This window comes from Denticeps clupeoides, chromosome 1 (assembly GCF_900700375.1).
Source record: "Denticeps clupeoides chromosome 1, fDenClu1.1, whole genome shotgun sequence".
NCBI classification, from domain to species: Eukaryota; Metazoa; Chordata; class Actinopteri; order Clupeiformes; family Denticipitidae; genus Denticeps; species Denticeps clupeoides.
Window position 1 is genome coordinate 9,843,760 of NC_041707.1, and position 21,691 is coordinate 9,865,450.

Genomic DNA, 21,691 nt, shown 5'->3' on the forward strand with positions numbered 1-21,691 from the left:
CATGCGACAAATCACTTCACTTCACTTCACCAACCCATTTAAGTCACATAACACTCTGCCAGCACCATGCACCTCCCAATGCAAGAACACAACTTCCAACTATGAAAAAATAAATATGCATTATTGTTACATAAACAATATTCTTCTAACAATATGCTAGGGCAGTGGTGGTCTTTGGCATCATAAACTTAAACATGCAGATAAATTCTAAGCTATTTTAACGTTCTTGCACGTTCTTGAACATCTGTGAACACACCCATTGTGTAAAGTATCATATAGTGCCTCCAAAAATCTTTAATGGGGCCCTAATAGAGGAGGTATTGTTTTAATACAAAAACCTGCTGAGTCAGTACTATGCAGGCCTATGCCAAAGGCGTCACCTGTCAGCTAAGGATCACATGAAGATGAACATCACGTTCTGAGTCTACGTGACTTGTGTTTTTTCAGCCATAATGTGACCTTTCTGTGCTGCAGTGACTAACACAGGAGGTGCCACATATTTCTGTACCCTCCCATGACTTTTGGGAGGCTTTGTCCGATGAGCAGGGGCTCTGACCCGTAAAGGCAGCCAGCGGCAGCCTCTGAGGGGACGGGTGTCCCCACGAGAATGTAACAGATTCCACTCCAATGACAAGTCAATAGACATATCTGGAGAAATGTGGAGCATATGGAACTGGACAATGTCACATGGCAGCAATCATAGTCACAATGTCTCTCATAAAGGTTACAGTCCTCTATGGTTAAATGATCAGTTATGTTAGCCAAATGTCGCAATTGTCAATATGTTTTGCCAGTTGGAATAGCTCTTGGTAACAGAATGCTTGTCTTGACCTTCTTGAATAAGACTAGGCTGCATGGCCTAATATGCTATATGCTTTGAAATTTCATGAAACATATTATTATTATTTTTAACAATAATATCAATAATGATGGTGACGATAATAAAAAATTATGTGCTAAATTAAATGACCAACCACTGCCACTATATTCAAACCGTTGCTGGGTACAGCACTAGGGATTATTCAAGAGTTTGTTCTGGGTGGCAGGAATAATTCCACACCAACAAAATGGGTCATTAGTTTCAGTTCTCTTTAAGTGCACATCATTGCTCACACAACCCGTGAATTACAGTCACAAAACCTGGTGCACTTTGGCTGTTACTGTGCCCTCTAGCTTTGCCATAGCGGATCACATGGTATTGCCCCAGAGCTCCAGAGGAACTATAATGTGAACAGAAAAAGAACAGAGGTCCCAACTGAGCTGAAGTGGAGCATAAAGAGAACAGAGACTCCTCACAATGTTAACTACAACACTGTATGGACTGTGGGACAATATGAAAATTAAAGGGAAATGAAATGAAAGTGGACAAAAAACATTTTGACTGGCTTACCTGCACTGAGCTCATTGGCCAGAGTGTGGTTGTGCTTGAAGAATGCCCGGCAGAAAAGCGGCCTAATGTCCACTATGCTGATGCTTTCAAGAAAGGTGGTTCCCACAACCCCCAGTATGGCATGTGCTTCAGGAGTATCTGACGCACAACTGGGCACCTGTACAGCCAGGGACAGTGAGGCATACCGGCCACAGCTGGACTGAAGCCTTTCGCATGTAATGGACGCACTGGAAACCACTCTGGTCTTCTTGCAGAAGGTCCTCTCACAAGGGTCATCAAGGACTGCAACAATGTGCAGCTCTACTGCCGCCTCCCTGGGCAGGGTGGGTACTACGGCAATCACCAGCGGTTCGGACTCCATCTTCATCTTGTCAAAGCAGTCCTATCAGAAAAAAGGTAGGGGTCAGTTCATAACGTCTTCTACTGATGATTATGGAACAATAATAAATGCTAAATGCTAAACTGTAACATCTACAGTGTGGTTAAGCAGAGGCTAAACCGCCATTTTCAGAGAAGAAAACATTCAAGACATGTCTCAGTGGTTTCACACAATTTCACCCCAAACATTTATTAGAAAGCGGCCATGATGGGTTTAAATGATGTAATCAGCAGAGTTAAGATCTTTTTGTGTGTGTGTTCAAGCCATTATCAGCTCTCAAATGCCTACTGCTGCCTCACAGTACAATGTAGGCCTCAAATAATTTGTGCGCAGCCGTCTCATCTACTAATGGGGGAGAAATGAGCGTTTTATAAAATAGTCATTTCGCGTGGAGTCGATAGGGCAAAAACACTTAACCCCCTTTTCAATTTACTGGATCAATTTTCATCCACTTACATCCCACTTCGTAAGTGCAGAATAATGACAGGTTACATACACTTTATTTTGAAATTCGCTCAGAAAAAGGGAGAGAGAGGGAGCAAGAAAATCACTGACAAGGGGTCGAGTGGCTCTTTGTCCCCTGCTGCAGACGTGGCCCGCGCGACCCAATCCAGCGCCTTCATGAATGCAGCACTTACTTCCAGATTAAACTTCAGTAAAGGCCTAATTGTCTATCAACAACCCAGCTCTTGAAGGGTGTATGACAACAACCCAAAAAAATAAAACAGGGGTCACGTGGGGATCAAGTTTGCTTTTTGAGTGGCATGACAGGATACAGACATCTCGCTCGTTTTGATAAACGTTAAATTAGCACATAACGGGCGTGGCAAGTCTTCTGGAGGGGGTGATTGCCTTGTGAGAGCAGACCTGGGAGGGAATGGGAGCACTGTTTCGCCAGGCTTAAAGGCCAGCCCTGTGACTATGCGGGTGTGTGTTCATGTAGAGAATAGCACAAATAGTGTCTTGACGGTGACAACTTTTTTGACTAGTCTCCCCCACGTCTCACCGACCTGTCTGAGATTCTCCAATACAATTAGTCATCCAAAACCCTTTCAATAAAATAAGTAAAAGACAATCACTGATATATGGTCCTGAGCTGCGTGCCTGGAGTAGAATCCCCCCGCCCCTTAATGAAATCCATTTTTTATTTACTCCATCTACACCTTTTCTAGACAGATGGAACACCTGAATAAGATACCCTTCTCAGGATGACCCCACTTTCCTCACGTTTGTTTTCCTTCCATGTCTCCCTCTCTTTTTCCCCCCACAAAGTATCCGGTGGCTGTTGGAGAGAGTGTGTGTGTGTGTGTGTGGGGGGGGGGGGATGAGGTAAGAGAGAGGGAGGTGTGAAGGCTGAGTGGTAAACACCATAATAAGGAAGTGGTGTAAAGCCCGTGAGCAGCAGGGAGCTGATGGGGCCTGGATGCTCAGGCAGTTCCCCTACATTTCCTGCCCAGCGGGAAGCCTTCATCGACTGGCTGGCGCTCAGCACTGCGGGCCAGCGCTCCGCTAATATCCCCAGCTTCCTACGCGCCGCGGCCTCACTTACGCCCAGACACTTGTGTAAACCTGAGCCACGCCGCTTCCACAAAGCCCCCTTCAGAGCAGAAACAAAGGGCTTCTGGGTGGAGAGGAGGCTGAATGCTGGGCGGCATGGGGCTGAGAGAGGGGATTGCTCCCGGAGTAAAAAAACAGTGTGAGAAATAAACACCAACATTTATGTAGGGAACAGGTTAATCTAAATGAATCAAGGAACACAGGTACACACTGGATCTATTGGACTAAATTGAACAGAATGGGAAACTAGCTGCCAATTAAAAGTAAAAAAACAAATAAGTAAATACTTTACTTTAAATATAGCTGATTATAACACAAAACTGGACAATAGCCAGCCACCAACCCCACATATGCACACCCACCCTGGATGACCTTGTGCCACGACACTCCATAAATAGTATTTCACACGTACAGCGCCTGCATCGTGGCCCCAATTAACCCCTCGAGCTTCTTTGTCCACCTGATTAGAGAAATTACCACGGCACAGAAACAACATGGCCACGCCGCATCTGCGCATACAATGTCCATTAGGACATCTTCCGCTTGAAGAGAAGCGTCTCCCCTCTTCGCCACTACTGATCACTGACTGTGTTCCACAAATCGCTGGAGGTGCACACAAGAAATCTTTTGACGGTTGTGCTTACACACACACACACACACACACACACACACACAGACACACACTCAGGCATGTGCTTGTGAAAATTTTGGCCACAATTTTTTATTTAATTGCATTACTGTCCTCAGTGGATGATGTATGTAGACTGTGTTTTAAAAGACATCTTAAAAAAACTGAAAACCACTAAATAAATGTTCTCCTGTTTTAGAATGGTAAGACCACTTTGCTTATTTCTAGAAACTATATGCCATTTTCACACTGGACCAGAAAACTGACAGGGTAATGCCCTCTTAAAGGTCCAAGCCATTTTAGGCATTTGCATTCTCCCACACAGATCCTCCTAATAATATCAGAATGTCTTGTATGCATGTTCTTCAGTTATCTATGACTTCCTAGACTTTCTAACATGACCCCAAAACAGAAAAAAAGAGATGAAAAGTACAGCAGATCAGAATTGGTGTAGTCTGGTTTTGGTTTCTTGCCAGTTTGTATAAAAAGAAAGGCACAGGATTCATGCATACATTCAAAAACAGACACAGAACCAAAAAATAAATGGCAGCCTTTATCCTTCATTGATGAGCAGTGTTCACAACGAACGTTTCCATTATTTAATGTTGCTCATCTCAGTGACAAAGCCAGCCTTTGTGGCGGCAGGAGCATTTGGCATAGTTTTGAAACAGGACCGTGGGTAAAGTATTCTTCCTCTCCGTGGGGGCTGTGTTATCTCTGTTTGACCTGCGTTAAATATTCTCATTACACTCACTTCAAATGGGCACCGGCGCTTTGTGTAATCCCCACCCCAGGGACAGCCGTTCAGCGAAGGGAGGATGAAACGGCAGATCGGGAGAAAAACCTCGCCACACCCACTCGCACAAATAATGTGACACTGCCAGAAGCCACTGGTTGACTTCCAGTTGCAACTTTTCGATCTCCCCAGGTGCGCTTTTAGAACCATCAGACCATGCCGACCCTTGTAAGATGGTGAACAGGTGGAGAAGTTTACCAGAACGTCTCTCAGGCCCATCCTTTTCCCTCCCTTTCCCCTTGGTCCTGGCCCCTGAACTGGACTGATTGTGGAGATGGAGCGGCTGGCTGAGGATCCTGCTGGCCTTATTAGCCATTTGGTGTCAGGGGGTTGGGCAGGGGTGGTGGGAGGGATAAGCTGATCTGAGGGTTCAGCAGAGCTCAGAGGAGCAGGGGGGTGTGTGTGGAGGAAGGGAGGGCCAAGGATTAGGCAGGCTCTAAGGAAGACATCTGCTTCTGTGCCAAGCTCCATATTATCAAAGACACCAGTGTGTCCCACATCATCAAGTTTTCATGAGCGCTCATACTGGTAAATATCAGCCACTTCTGGATGGTTCCCCTTCCTTTCGCAAGGTGGGAATGAGAAGCTCTGCTGGCATTTCAATACTTGACTAATTAACATTATTTGGAAAAATTACAGTTTTAAATTCACAGGTGATTATTTTCAATCAGAATAGGACTCTTGATATAAGCATATTCTATTATGTATTTAATATTTGCCTGTTGCACACTCCTGTACAGATTTGTATTCATTACATATTTATTTATGTGTTATTTTATTACATTAGTTACATATCAGTTATGTGCATCATTTTTTGATGTTACTACCTTTTAATCTTCTATTCTTGATTATGGCTTTCTGCTGGGCATGACCTCAATTTCGTTGTACTTTTGTACTAAGTATGCAATGACAACAAAGTGTTTAAACTTTACACTTAAACTTGACTTCAGCATCTGAACAAAGCATTGCACACTATGGCTCTATTCCCCTATGGGTCTTACTAACTTGAGGCATTCACTTCTGTTGATGTCCACAAACCAAATTGCTTGAAGAAGTCTGGGAATGGAGGGTAATAATTTAGTTTTCCTTTAGGAATTAAAACTATTTAACTATTCCTTGAAACACTCTGAGGCAGTAGAGAGAAGCACAAAGCTTCTCCACAGGCTACTGGGAAACTGAGGTCTCACCTCATCTGTGGCGTCTCTCAGGCTCCTCTGCCAGGCGGCGACAGCAGCAGGGATGTGGCAGGGTCTGGTGACGTAGCAGTGGGCCTGCAGGATGTGGGCCGGGGTCAGGACGCAGTTCACAGCCTCCAGGACACTTTTCACGTGGCTGAAGATCAGCTGGGTCTGCAGCTTCGCTCCGCCAGCCACCAGCTGCATGCTGCAGGGCTGCAGCGCAATCTGGCCGGCGCAGAACACTGCCTCATCCACCTGTGGAAACACGTGCATCACATAAACCACACACACTGTTTCAGAGTACACCTGGTCTATTGAAAGTGGAGTGAAAGTGTTACACAGTCACTGATGCACAGCAAGCACAGCACACAATGACACAAAGAAGTGTGTCATCTGCATTTAATCAATCACCTCAGTGAGCAGCGGGCAGCCATAAAATGCACCTGGGGAGCAAAGTGTGGGGACGGTAAGTTCATTATAGAAAATCAAAGAAAAATTACATATTTGTGGATAAGGTAGCATTTGTTTGTTGGGGGGTTATGGAAAAACACCTCAGGGATCATTGTAGTCCTATATTGGGGATTGCATGCACTGCCAGTCCAGATTTTTACAACATACACTCATTTATGAGTCTTTTATTTTCTGACTGGAATAAAACTGAAGGCTCTATGACATAACAAGATGTTATGTCAAAAACTAATTTTTTTCTGCTTCTCTTGATCACCTTAAAGATCGCCTATTATTTCAAATTTTCTATAGGTCTTAGTGGTCCCCTAATACTATCTGATGTATCTTTCTGAAATTCAGCCATGGTGCATAATTACAGCCACTTTTAGCCAGTCACACAATGAGATTTCTCCAGGACGCACCATTTTGGTATGTAGTTTTAAATGCCAATGAGAAGGAGAGATGCGGGATGAGGAGGAGAGAAGGCCTAAAGAAGCGGGGAGGCATTTGCAGAAATGACATCATCAACACTTCCTGTTTGGCACAAACAGGAAGATGTGTCTGCATTTTTCCAGAAAGTTTTTCAATTAACCCACTGGTAACCACTGAGTCTCGTGTGACGGAACTAAAAAATTATATTTGTGCTCGGTGGAGTCACTTTTTTATGGGAGGGGTGGGAGATTCTTTGGGCATACAAAGCATAAGACAGGGGAGTAACCTTTCCCCATATGACGTCATAAGGGGACAAATTCCAGATCAGACCATCTTCTGCTTGTTGAACGGTGAAGCAAAATGGCCAAAGCACTCTTCATACATATAGCCATTTCTAGCCATTGCAGGACCACAGACAGGCTAAAAGATATTAATATAACAATCTCACAAAGTGAAATGTTCACAATAGGGGCCCTTAAAGTTGTACAATAGGGATGTTTCAAACAGTCCAGAAAGCATTGATATGTTTTTTTTACATACACTCATGTTAAAGCAACTCTGTAGCTTCTGTTTAATTTTAAGTCCATGATTTATGGTGTGTTGTGAAGTGGGATGATGCGTCGGCTCGAGGACCAGCAAGTTTGAACCACGTTGAAGCCTCTGGTGAGTAACTGCAGAGACGTGTGGGTGTTTCAGGTCTATTTCAGGTGGCACTGTGCAGATGACAGACATTTCTCGGGTTTGGGTTTTCCAGGGTTGGGGTTTCTATAGAGCACCACTTCAAACCCAAAAAAGCTTGAGTTATGGCTGATTTGATTCTGCTGCAGTTCTTTACCCAGGGTTAGTATTTCTCTCATGGCCTGGCTTTGGCCATCAGGCTGCCGCACATGCTCCTAGTTTTCAGGGAATAAATCTCTCTCCAAAATCAATCCATCGTTTGAAACACAATTACAAAGTCCCACAGAGCTGGAAAGGGGTGTGGGCTACAGTGGCAGCTTGGGAACATGTCAGAAATGATGAATGCATCTCTACCCATAAACAGAGAAATTGCCTGTGATGACATTGTGCGGCTTGAAATTAAGTGATACAAACTTATTGATCAAATTCTGAAATATACCCTCTTGTGCAAGACAAGATGCAGAAATTATGACTAACGTTTTCTTTCTCAGCTGCATGCAGAACTCTACCGAGAACCAAATCTGGGTATCACAGAGGTGTAACACTCAAATTGGCATCAATTACAGCACTTTGTTTGAATAGCAGAGTCAATTAACAAGTGGCACCCTTTCATGTTATTTTATCACGTATAATATGCGTTTCACAACTATTAACAAAAGCAAGTTTTTTTTTTGTGTGTGTTCATAAATGTTGCTCCATTCATTAGCATAATTAGCTATGTGATAATTAACCAAGAGGCCCAGATTAATGCTCGTTAAGGGATGCTCCTTGGCTCAATCTTTTTAACTCCAATAATCCATGCAATTTGTGTGTGCAGAGGGGCGACAGCACAATACCTGGCATTTAGAGAGGTCAGGTCTACAGAGACGCCCCTGGATCACTACCAAACTGAAAAGATCAAAATGTGGTCAGCACGCCTTGGCCAGGGTAAACAGAATCTTAATTGGGGCTCAAACGGGGGGGGGCGTTGGGCTGTGCGTGTGCTGGGGTGGTGGGGGAGGGGGCGATGGTGTGCAGTGTGACCTCTTCAAAGATCAAAACTAGGCCCAATCAATTGACACGTCCCACGGAACAAGGTCTTTAGCTGCTTAACATGCATACGCGGGTATCGCGTTTCCAAGGCAGATTACTAGGTTAAGCGCGGACCCCTGGCATTATTCTAGTCTTATCCTTTCAACCCCACCCCCCCACTCAATACTTCAGCTAATGAGGCCGATAATCTAACTAACTATGCGACAGGACACGACTGCTCACAACTCAAAATTCTAAAGGATTTTCTCTTATAAAAAGGCCAATTTTTTATTCTGTATAGTAATTGGTATGTTGGAATCAGAGAATATCAATAAAAAACATCTTAGCTTAGAGCGGGACATATAGTCACATCCATTTCCATAATCATATGGGTATCCCATGATTCATAGCTCCTGGGTTCACTTGTCAACTTTGATAAATCTTCAGCATCTGCCTCTGCTACTCCAAATTACAATGACTGTGCTGTAGATGGGAGTAAAGGCAGGGGGGGTGGCAAGAGCAGGGCAGAACGGGGTAGGTTGGGTCCCGGCTTTCAAGCGGTTGGATCAATCACTGGATCATTTACCTGCAAGGCGCGAGCGATACATCTACGCCGGAACAACCTACACCGGAGACGTCGGCAACAAATCGTCATTGGCATTCCATTTATGAGCCATCAGGTGCGATCAAATCCCTGCCACGGAATCCCACATCAGGTCGGACCGAGGATCTGACGATCCCTTTTAACAAGCCCTGGCATTTTACATTTTAAAGGCCCATTTATTTGTGGATTTGAATATCAAAAGGGGACCACAGCAATCCTATCTTTGACTTTTGGTAATAGGGATGGGGGGAGTCCATAGCTTCACCAAGCAGGTGTGTAATGATCAATTATTAAGGGCTCGGCTCAGGTTACCGGCAGCACTGGGTAGGCTGGGGGGCACAGTTCTTTTGCCGTGAACCTGAGAGCGGCGAGAAGGGGGAATAGAATTTACATAAAATTAACAGTTCAAAAGAATGAGCCCGTGCACCAATCAAACTTGTTAATTGTCTGTCAGTGGTGTGTCCCTGAACATACAACACAACTACATTATTCATCTTCCATGTTGACAAGGAAGACAGTCCAATTTGCATGGGTGTCCAAAAGCTGATCAACAGCTGCGACGCCACTTGCATTTTTTATAAGGACCAGAGGGGGGAGGGAGCATTTAATATTCATTAGGGTCAAACTATTGCATATTTTATTTAACTTCCCATCACCTGCGAGGGCCGTTTTCAAAAACAGGAAAATTACAAATGTGATTGGTCTGAAGTAAACAGAGAGGGAGTGTGTGGGGGGCTTATGAAGAGAGTGGCAATACAATGGCCCATTCTTCTAAAATAATACATGTAAAAAATACTTGCTGAATTTGTACAAAAATGGACCAAAAAAAAGACAAATGGCTTCTGGAACTTATTTCAACTGATTTCCACTCGCTGCCCAAATGAATCACATGTGTCGACGCACTCCTTAGCATTAATTGAACTCGTGTTTTGGCAACATTATTAATCAACCTTTATTTCCTGCAATCAATGCAATCATTTTTCATAAAGTTATTGGTGTGTCAAATGGTCAGAGAGCCAGAAGATCTTTGGTGGGATCCATATGTAAATTCTCGCTTAGCCTGGAGCTCCGGAGGATTTTATGGCATTCACTTGCAACACTTCAACAACTCTAACAGTCTGACTTTACATATTTGTGCCATGAGACAGTGTGACCCCGGAGAAAGCTGCTTTTATGGTTACAGGGCACTGTGTCTGCTTAGAGAGGCATAATGGCTGAACTGGGGGCCGCAGTTGTCAGAGTGACCCGGTATTGATGAACAGTCAGGTTTCTTACTCGGTCCAAGGACATGGTGAGGGAAAACAGCATCATATGGTAATGGTTGTACATTCCGAATGAATCATGCATAATTAAACCATAGGAATACTGACGCAAATGCATATTCAATGTTATGCTGTGCTAATGTGCTGTTCCAGTTAAACACACACAATACCGTATTTTTTTTAGAATGTTAAGTATAACACATAAAAATGAAATTGTGTGTTGGAAGGTGTAGTACAGCATATTTAGGATAGGGGGAGATGCTGTTTCAGGAAAACGGAGAGGCTGAGAATTACAACGGAAGCGATAATCCTCCATTTTGAACTCCAATGGAGAATAATACTTTTTTATATAATATATATATATATATACACACACACACACACACACACACACACACACACACACACACACACACACAAATTTATAAAAGCAACTTATCTAAAATACCACAACAGGGCATTTTTTTTACTCTCCTTGGATCTTTCTTCTCCAGCCGACTTTGGGTTCCTTCAGCATTAGTGCATTCAAAGCCAATCACGTTTCCGAGCAGGAACGATAAGAGATGGGCCCGCATTGTGCTTCGCCCTTAGGAGGTTCTCATCAACTGACACTTACTGTAATTTCTACAAATACTGAATGTTCAGGAGAAGCTCCGATTTTCTCACGTTGCCGTTTTCTGCAGCGCCAAGGCTGCAGAAGCAGAATTTTTTTTTTCCTCTCGCCCTCTTTTTTTGGTGCTTGTGCTCTACTTTAGGCCTAACCCTTACATGCTCAACTGTCACACAACATCAGTGTTACTTAAACGGCGACATAAATTGCCGTACGCAATGCACAAAGGAAGGCCACCGCCAGGGACCTCGCTAAACATCCTCAGAGTCCGCGGGATCACACACAGTCACAGGAAAAGCAACACACAATAAAACAACGTGGGGCCGTCACCGCACCTCCTTCCCGCAGACGGAGGGAAACAAGGAGCTGACGTTCAAGCTGGTGGACGGATGAAGCGGGGTGGGCGCGGATGACACCGGCCGCCAATGTGAGGGTCTGTGAGAGGATCCAGACTCCCTGGCCGTCTGGGCCCCGCATTCCCGCTTGGCGCGTGGATAAGTAACACTGTCACGTCCGCTCTGTGTCAACTTTATGCTGATTACTCTCCTCTGTCGGCAGCACGGGCATCTCAGCAAGGTCAGTGGGGAGCATTTAAGGGCCACCACCCCACATCACATTATACACTATACAACAGTATACAACACTAAAAACAATATTTGATATAACAAGAATATATGTATTTAGAGATCTGTATTTTTAGCTAATAAGGTGTATAAAAGTACAAACAGACAAAACATACGGACTTGTCCTGAAATGTTATGGTAACACAAAAACGCATATTGAATAATTATATAAACCGAATTGCTTAAAATGCATAAGTGCTGAAGGTGATGAAAAGGCTGCTATAGCCTGTGCCAAGGGGGCAGAAGGGGGCACATTTTCTCTTTGCGTTAGGGCACAAATGCCCCATCGCCATCAACTGTCTCGACCTCAGATTTTTTGACAAATTGGTTGTGAGGCTTTCACGACTGATGCACATATCGCAAAAATCATTTCTGCCAAGCTTCCTCTATGACCTGCCCGTGGGACATGACAAGCTCCTCGATGCATCGCTCGATCAAACCGGATCTTTCCAGGACAATGCAAATTATGACAAATTCCATCATCCCACATTATGCGCTCTCCCGCTAATCTCCCTAATTCGAGAGAATCGCGAGGGTTTTGCCATTTCAGCTGAGGGGCATGATGTCTGATTGAATGATGCTGAAGCCACAGCCTTCATCCCCCGTTTCCTTCTCCAGCTGTGGCCACCGCCCTCCCTCTCTAGCTCTCTGTTCCTCTCAGTGCTTCTTTTTTCTCCACCTTTATCTACCTGTCCTTCTGTTATTTCATGCTCATCCAAGATGTGATAGACTAATCTATAAGATGCTCAGGACCAGCAGCGTCTAGAAATAAATACGGTCTGGGAAGAAGGGAAAATGAACAAAAAAATATATATATAAAAACCACAATGCAGTGGCAAAACTGGCCTTTGTAGAGGAAGGAGAACACGGAGCATGGTGTACACATTGTCTTCCCCATGACCTCCAGTGGCCTGTCAGTCCTGTCACATCGGAAAAGCAGGGGCTGCAGACAGGACCGTCCCACTGCATCGGCCCACCAAGCAATCATTTAGCAGATAGGCACAGGCCACTTGGACAGACCAAGGTTACGCTGAGTGGGCTGTTTAAAATGAGTGGGCACCCTGACATCCGTAAATATAAAATGAGGACAAACAACAACAAACAGCAGTATTTCCCTCGGGTGGCAGTTCCCCGTTCTTTCAAAAGATGGCAGTATGACTGCATGGACCAGATGAAATGGCTTCTATTTATCATGCACTGAGACTTATTTCTAGACAAATTAAGCCAAGAATTTTGAGTTCTGTGATGATATGTAAAATGCATGAGCAGAAAAAAATTATTATTGATTTCTGATGCTTTTATAAATATATTCACAGACTTACCAATATTCTACAAATGTATTTAAGCAAATATTTATAATCATACAAATGTGAATACAGCAGCTTCCACTGCAGCCATTATTTAATTTTTAAATACTTTAATTAATTGTAAAATAATTAGAATAAATACAATGATTTTAGAATAGTAAATATATAAAGTAATAATAAAGTGAAAATAATTTTCTAGTTTTCTGTAATCTGCACTAAGTAAAGGTTACAAATGTAAAATTTTATGAATATTTATCTACTATAATTATATATTATTTCACCATACTGTGAATGGAGAATACTGCTTTACTTTGTACTCCAGCACAAAAAAGAGGCACCAGCCATGACATTCATACTATCTGACACACACTCACAAAACACACTCGAATGAATTATAAATCTGTGTAACACTGAATGCGATGATACATCTACGACATGGGCTTGCTTAAAAACGGAACACTGTCCATTATTCATTCACAGCACTTTTATATACCAAAAAATGCGCCAGAATGACAATAGCTGATGAAATATGAATGACCAGGTTAAAAGTTACTACTCAAACAGAGTCCTCGATGAGAAATTAATGACAATGTGAACGGCCAAAAAGTAAATGGGACATAAATGTTAATATCACAGGGCCATCACTTTTTACCGCTGGTAAAAACCAACATCTCATTAATAAATTAAGACGAGGCTGCAATGCTGTGAGAAGACCCAATAATCCTGTTTCACCGGCACTTACTGTCAGCCTTAGTTTAAAGGAATAACTGGACAACGTTGTGTCTCAAAGTGCAGTGAGACCTAATCTAAAAATAGCTGTTCATCCCAAAAACAGGGTGCGGAGAGTAGCTGTGAGCGGCCGCCTCCCACAGTAAGGGTGCAACTCCACCTGCCTCTGTATGGCACAGACAGAGAAATGATCCTCAGATCTCTCTCGGTCCAGCAGTGAACCCGGGCACCTCCTCCTCCTTCACCACCTCCTCTCTGTCCGCCGGCTTGGTGTGACGGTCCTCTCGGCGCCGTGATGTGCAGACACGGAGCCCCTGCCTGTCCTGTCAGCTCGGCCCTCGTCACCGCACGGTGGAGGAACGCGCAGCCAACCTCGGTACACGGCCGCCTAGTTACCATAGTAATAACACGGTCATGCGTTCCTCCTCCCTTAGATGGTGATCAAAACGTATTGTGCCGGACGATTTTTCCTATATTCCTCCGTATTTGTTGAGATGGGCTGCTTATGCTCTGACTGGGAAAAAAAATGCACCGGTCAGTTTTGGATTCTTTCTTTTCGTGCAAATGCAAACATGTTAATTTTAAATACACTTATATGCACAAACATAAAACTAAACATGAAATAAGTCCAAGTAGGTTATAAACATGGTAATAAGGGACAGAACACACCAGCATTGGTGCTGGACTATTTTTTACCCCCAATCTAAATAAAAATTTTGATTAAGTATAAGTCCAACACTGGTTTACCACAAGCCCACAATGATGGGACGTCAAACCGAGAACCGGAGCAGCTATTAAAAGGACACTCAGCGAAACACAGTTAGGTGTGTTCTGGTCACTGCACATGCCGGGTGTGCGGGGGAGGGGGCGACCCTGTCCTCCGTCCTGTGGGTTGTTGACATGAACCAAGGAAGTCAGGCACCAATAATACATGAAGAGGCGCTCAGAGACAATTAGGATCAGTTGTCATGGCGGGGATGTTAATAAAGGGGAGAGTGGTAGGGGCCGGGCCTCAGGAAGGCGATGCACTCTGACAGATCCAGCCCTTCCCGTGTTCTCACCCGGTACAGGCCGATACCAGCACTAACGACGCCACGTGGCAGAGGATAATGCGCCAAACACAGGCGATGATTCCTGAAAATGACTTCTGCCACCATGGGTCAGCTTCCAGGGGAAGTGGTGGCCTAGCGGTTAAGGAAGTGGCACCGTAATCAGAAGGTTGCTGGTTCGAATGCTGATCCGCCAAGGTGCCACTGAGGTGCCACTGAGCAAAGCACCGTCCCCACACACTGCTCCCCGGGTGCCTGTCATGGCTGCCCACTGCTCACTCAGGGTGATGGGTTAAATGCAGAGGACAAATTTCACTGTGTGCACCGTGTTCTGTGTGGCTGTGTATCACATGTGACAATCACTTCACTTTCTTCTTTTCTTTCTTTTCCATGGGGCCACAATCAAGGCAGCAAGATGCTGAACACTGTTCTCCACCTCAACAGATCATTGACTCTTCCATCCTTGCAATTGTACACATTGTTCAGTGAGGCATAGGTGGTGGTCTTCCGCCCAAGTGTGCTGTTCCCTCTGCCTGTATGCATGCTACAGATCTATCTACATCTATGCAAAGGTCTCTCCCATAACTAACATGCAGGAGATGGATGGTGATGCATGTGTTCTCTCTGTTGGTCCCAGAGTCACTGAGCAATTGGAATGACGACTGGTACACAGTGCCAACGTACAGCCAGGACCCTGTCAGCGAGGATCAGATACTCAGCTGGGCAGAGACTGAGTCATTCTGACTGACCTCATGGTCCCAGCAACACGAGACCTGAACCAGGTGGGTGGAGATTGTGTGCGTGAGTAAGCAGTGTTTCCAGGCCCAGAGGTCCAACCATCTGCGCAGCTATGCTATGGGATTGCGACGGAATTGGCGAACCGGTCAGGGTTAAACACGACCGGACGTCCCAACCGAGTCTGTGGAGCAGATCGACAGAGGGATGAGTAAGTCCAACAGATGCAACGTTGATCTCAAACGCTGCTCCCTGACTTGGTATGCCCTGCAAAGATGAGCAAAGTATGTGCTAACCTGACTCACCAAAACAATGGAGCACCTGGGACTCGTCACTTAATTTTATTACAATTATGTATATATACTGTTTTTGTGTGAATCAAAAATATACATTTTAGGAATTACTCTCATTAATAAAATGTTTAAAAAAATTATTACTTTTTGGTTTAGTTTTTTCCCTCCTTTTTCCTTTTCTATTTCCACCTCAATGAAGCATATTTGGTTCTTGAATAAAAAAATAAATAAATTTGACGGGATGGCTGGCCCACCTCAGCACCTGATGAAAGGAGAAGGAAAAAGAACCTTCCCTCTCGGTTCCGATGCTTCGCAGTGGTTTATCCCACTGCGGCAGTGAGAGTTGTAATCTGCGTTATATTAGGGTTGATAGCGTTCTCGCCATTGTCTGCGCTGTGTAGCTGAAGAGCCTTCCCACTGTTCTTGCCTCAAGCGCTTCATAATATTGGAGCATTATTTCACGCTTGCCCTCCTCTTTTATCAGCTGCGTTTGAAGTAATGTTAATAGACTAGAAAATTGAGACATTTATGAAGTATAGGCAGTGTTTATGAAAAAATCCATAAAATATGACAGGGGCGAGGTGAGATAAAAGCTCTGTTTTAATAGATTATGGCAAAGCGCTAGCGTCAAGCGCTGACAAGCGTCCTCCTCTGAGATCTCTCATTTTTATAGGATTAATTTTGTTGTATTAAAAACGAAGTTAAGCGTCCTAATTAATCTGTACACACTGTGATGCCCCCACCTCCCCTCCCTTGAAAAGGGCCCTCCTGCCCCCCCAAAAAAAAGCCTCAGAAGCCTCGATTTTTAGCTAATTACCATCCTCTGGTAATTGAGGCAGATGCTGTGTTTGTCGGTGTTCAATCTGAGCTTGTTTTGGGGAATAACAGAGGTGTGTGTCTGGCTCGTAGTCTGAAGTCTGACTGGAGAAGAATGACAAGTCTGCACTTCTAATTACTGGATTTTGTAAAATAAAAAAAAAAAAAAAAAACAATAATAAAATAAATTTTATATATATATATATATATATATATATATATATATATATATTTCTAATAAAAAATAGCTAAGTATCAAATTCAATTAGCTTAAATCAGTTACAAAAACAAAAGCAAGACCCCTTTCAAGAGTCTTCTTGTCCCATTCACTTTGTTGGGACCAGGAAAGGGCAAACGGGTGAACTTGACCCCTGAACTCGCTAACAAGGAGGTCAGACGCAGCTCATTGTTTTAATGCGTTTAACCCCCTTTAAGAAGATTATTTAAATTTCATTGCTGCAGCAAGCTGCTCCTCCCTAATTGCCAGTGTCAGATCCACTTTCCTAACTGTGCAATGGTCCACTCCGACAATTCTCTAAATCCAATGCAAATCTAATAGTGGCCCCCCACATGAGGTTTCCACCAAATAGAGTTCCAATCCCTGTGGAGCTGGAGTAAAAGGGTTATTCCCCAACCTGGGACCTCCGCCGGTAGCTCCTCGACAATCTCTCTGAATTTAATCTGTAAATAGAATTTCAAAACAAATGTCCTGGGGGTATTGCATTTATCTCAATCAGAAAAGGGGGAGATGTTAAGCAACCACAATTCCAAAGGAGCTTCAATATGGAAAAAAGGAAATGTTTCCCTTTGGAATGGTGTAATTATAGTAAAATTTGCATTGAGCTCTGTATGCTGGAGGGAAGCTCGGATTTGAGAAGTTTTAACTCACAAATGTGTGGGGCTGTAAGCAGTTTGGGCCCCATGCTGTTATATATGGCTTTACTTAATGAAGGGTCAATTCCAGCCATCTGCCAACGTCCAGGCTTAATCTTCAAGCTCAATCAAGCTTTTTTTGCTCTTGAAATGATTAAAACTACAATATTGCAAAATAACTGAAATAATAACACGGATGACAAAACATTGCAGATTTTTTTGCAGGATAAAAAAATTGAACTAATAAATATTCAAGCAAGATTACAGTTATTTGCAGGAAAATACTGATAAACAGAGAAATGACAAAACAATCAGGCACTGGAGCAACTCCAGCAGCGGAAAGTCAACTCTGCCATGTATTATAAATCAAGAGAGGCCAGTGACCACAATAAAACCTGTCAACCACCTAAAATTGCCTCATTAACGCCATTATACTAAACATGACCCTACACCAGAACCTAATCAAGGGTATAACTGATAGAAGAAAGGCATAAACAAATCCCAAATTAAATTATCATTTCCCTGCCTCCCGGATGATTTCACCTAAACGATCAGCAAACATATTGGAAGCCTAAAGCAATAACTGGCAACAGCGCAAAGGTTAACTAATTCTGTAAATCACAGTAGATCTGAAACTGTCCCAGAGCCAAACTACGTGCAGCCTTACAGCTACTGGAATAAAGCATGAATAAAAATACTAATTCAATAGCCCACTGAATAGATCCTGCCCAAAGGAAAAAGTATAAATAAATAAAATAAATAACAGAGTATTCACTATAATAATAAATTGCAACTGACACAACAAGATTCTGGTCTTAGATAGCAAGAGCATAGGTCAGAGTTTATTTAACAGGGTCTTGCCAACAAATCACCAAAACAAATGTAATACCATGTATTTATACTGTACATGTGTCTTAAAGGTTAGGGTAAAAGAACATGGTATATGGTAAATATGTGGTAAAACTAAAGATGGGTGTTTGTATGTGTGTGTGTCTCTCTCTTAGGCCTTGTATGATTTTGAGCCATACCAGACAAAATATGCCAATTGTGAAACAATTCTTAAAGAAAGGCCCTACTATTGTACTGTGACACTACATGTACGATCACAAATTTAGGATGAGCCTCTGACAGTGTGCTGCACTGACCTACAGTTACTCAAACAACATTAATAAACACACAAAATGTGATGTAGTGCTGAAAACCCAAACTAGCACCAAGACAACACAGAAGATCTGTGGGTCATGGCATGGAAATGAAGTAGAAATGCTTGTGAAGTTCACATTCTTCGCCTCCGCCACCCCTCAGGATTTTCCTCCAAACATGTAAACAGAACGTATGCCTGAGCAACATTCATCATGTTCTGTTTACTGGTGGTGTTTACCATTAGCACATGATGATGACAACTTGCATCATAGCCTTCGATTCAGTGGGTGACATCATAGTCCAGTCTACATACCTTCGTACAGACGCCCTTATTCAGAGGACCTTACCATCAGTAGTTACAAGGACATCCCCCCCACAAATGGGGCTTGAACCTGTGACAATGTGTTCTTCTGTTTCATAGGCGTGTTTTGTAGAGGTGTTATCCACCTCTACAAAACCACAGACCATCATACAGAAGACTGAACACTGCATTTAAATCAAGAGAAGCTTCAACAAAGATGCTTCTAGTTTAAGGGCTTCTGCAACCAGCTTTTTCTGCTTTTTGTTCTCTCTAATACATCAAAGGTGGGAACAGTTTTAAAACGAATGTGGTTAATTTTTTGCCAAAAAAACAGCTAATTTAACAGGAGTGTCTACACTTTCACATCCACTGTGTATACCTGCCTTACACATGTTTAGTAGATTTGTGTCACACAGTGTGATTTGTAGAAGGATTTACTCTACCTGGAAGTCTTGGCTCCAATCAGGACATAAAAGTTTCCAACATCACTTTGCATTGATCTGCAATGACCTTTTGAAGGGTCCAACCCACGCCTGCAAAATCTCCCCAACAAATTAGTTTCTCCACTTATTTGTTTTTCTTTAATGTCACACATTTGCACTTTTTTTAATCTGTGACAGAACAATGGCTCACGCAACACCAGAAATAATTGTTTCAGGGAAATAATTGAGATGCCAGAAAGGCATTCAGGCTACGCTAAGCTACTCTCTCAGGCCTTTAATGGGATTTAACAATTTATCACTAATTATTTCACAAAGAGGGAGGGAGGTCTTCCAGTGCAAATCCCACCGCGGCCATCGCTGTGAACCACCGCACGCCAGACACTCACGTTCTCATTCCAGCAGAGCTGCAGGGGGCCGCCGCACATCTGCATATGCACAGCAAGGGGGTAATTGTATCAATACGCAGCAGCGTGTCTGACATTAGGACATGGTTAATGCAACCCTGTAGCCTGATGGGTGTGTGATGAGGCAGTGGACAATGATTCTCTCAGAGGATGAAGATGGATGGGCCGAGGCAGAGACAAATCGGAATTCTCTCATAAGAATATTTTGAGTGCCATGGTGTCATAAAAAATAACATTTATTAGTCACTGACAATTTGCGATATTACATAAAAATCACCAAAATGACTTTTATATGTTGGCAGAATTAGCAATGACTGCAGCTTGATCGGTGTGAGCCAAGAAGACCACAAGGGCCATAAAACGTTAGTGGACTGAGATGTGCACTGATATATCAACCATGCATTGGTATAAGCTGATTGCTATCACTTCTTAACTGGCATCAGACAAAAAAAAAAAAATCTATTTTTATGCTGGATAAAAGTACCCTACCCATATGAAGATTCTGTAAAATCCAATCAGTTATAATAGGACTAATAAAAGGACTAAAAGACTTTTCTTTTTTTAATAATGAAGAATGTTTGCTTCCCTGGCACAATGAATGGGAATACATTACTCCATAACTACAATAAGCAAACAGAAAAAAAAACATTTGCACTTGGCTATGGGCCAATAGCGAGTTGCTTTAGTGTCAAGTCTGGCTTTACTCCTGCATGAGACAACAGTCCTTTGTGCTGAGAAAGAGGTGCTATGTTATGTTTAATATAAAAGACGAGACGTCTTTTAACTGCAGACTTTTAGCTAAAATCTGAGGGTATTTACACTTTACTGTTTGGTTTTTTTTTTACATTCGGGTGCCCCCTTCAAATATTTGGGGGCAGTGGTGGCATAGCGGGTAAGGAAGCGGACCTGTAATCAGAAGGTTTGCCGGTTCAAATCCAAACTGCTAAGGTGCCACTGAGGTCCCCTTGAGCAAGGTACCGTCCCCACACACTGCTCCCCTGGGCACCTTTCATGGCTGCTCACTGCTAACCAAGGGTGATGGGTTAAAAGCTGAGGACACATTTCATTGTGTCACCATGTGCTGTGATGCAGTGCTTCACATCTCATCACTTTAAATCGGGTGAACAGTGTAGGAATTACAACAGTTTGTATATGTGCCTCGCAATTTTAAAGGGATGAGTAATGAAAAGTAAGTAATGAGACAAATGATCATAAATCAAACTTTTTATAACTTCTTGGTAAATCCTTTGCAGTCAGTTAGAGGCTGTAGTCTGGAATGCATAGACATCACCAGCCACTGGGGATATTGGGCTGCTCAGCTGTTCTATAACCAGGTGTGTGTTATTCCATTTACAAGGAGCAGATAAAAGTGTTAATTTCAAGTGTGCTATTTGCATTTGGAATCTGTTGCTGCCAACTCTCAGTATGAGATTCAGAGAGCTGTCACTATCAGTGAAGCGAGCAATCATCAGGCTGAAAGCAAAAAAAACAAAGCCATGAGAACATTACATTAGGCGTGGCCAAATAAACTGTGTGGAACATTCTTAAAAAGAAAGAATGCCCCAGTGAGCTCCTCAACACCAAAAGACCCAGAAGACCACGAAAACAACTGTGGTGAAACACCGAAGAGAGAAGACTTCACCAGTGTAAATACAGAGGGTTCGCCACAAAATGTGAACCATTGGTGAGCCTCAAAAACAGGAAGGCCCGAGTAGAGTTCGCCAAATAACATCTTAAAAAGCCTTTACAGTTCTGGAACCACATACTATTGACAGAGGAGACAAAGATCAATTAAAACTGAATGTCTGCAGTTAAATCCATTGTGGTAGTGTACAAATTAAAAAGGATATGAATTATGTCTATATTTATGGACCTGACTGTACATCATTTTATATAGTTTTTCATTTTGAAATTGATTTCATTTACTGCTCAGTCGCAGGATCGCAGCTGCAGGAGACCATCCCAGGACATCAGGCGCAGGGTAGGGATCCACTCTGTGTGGG

The 21,691-nt window shown here is 43.1% G+C and overlaps 1 protein-coding gene across 1 annotated transcript in view; it reads right to left on the reverse strand.

Moving 5' to 3' along the window:
* The window catches only part of dph6 (diphthamine biosynthesis 6), a 56,954-nt gene that overhangs the window by 5,145 nt on the left and 30,118 nt on the right, over positions 1-21,691 (reverse strand). Inside the window, exons 13-14 of the mRNA XM_028991982.1 lie at positions 5,938-6,183; positions 1,391-1,772 (exon numbers count right to left, since the gene is read on the reverse strand). Coding sequence (XP_028847815.1) covers positions 1,391-1,772; positions 5,938-6,183 — 628 coding nt within the window. The remainder of the gene's footprint in view (positions 1-1,390; positions 1,773-5,937; positions 6,184-21,691) is intronic.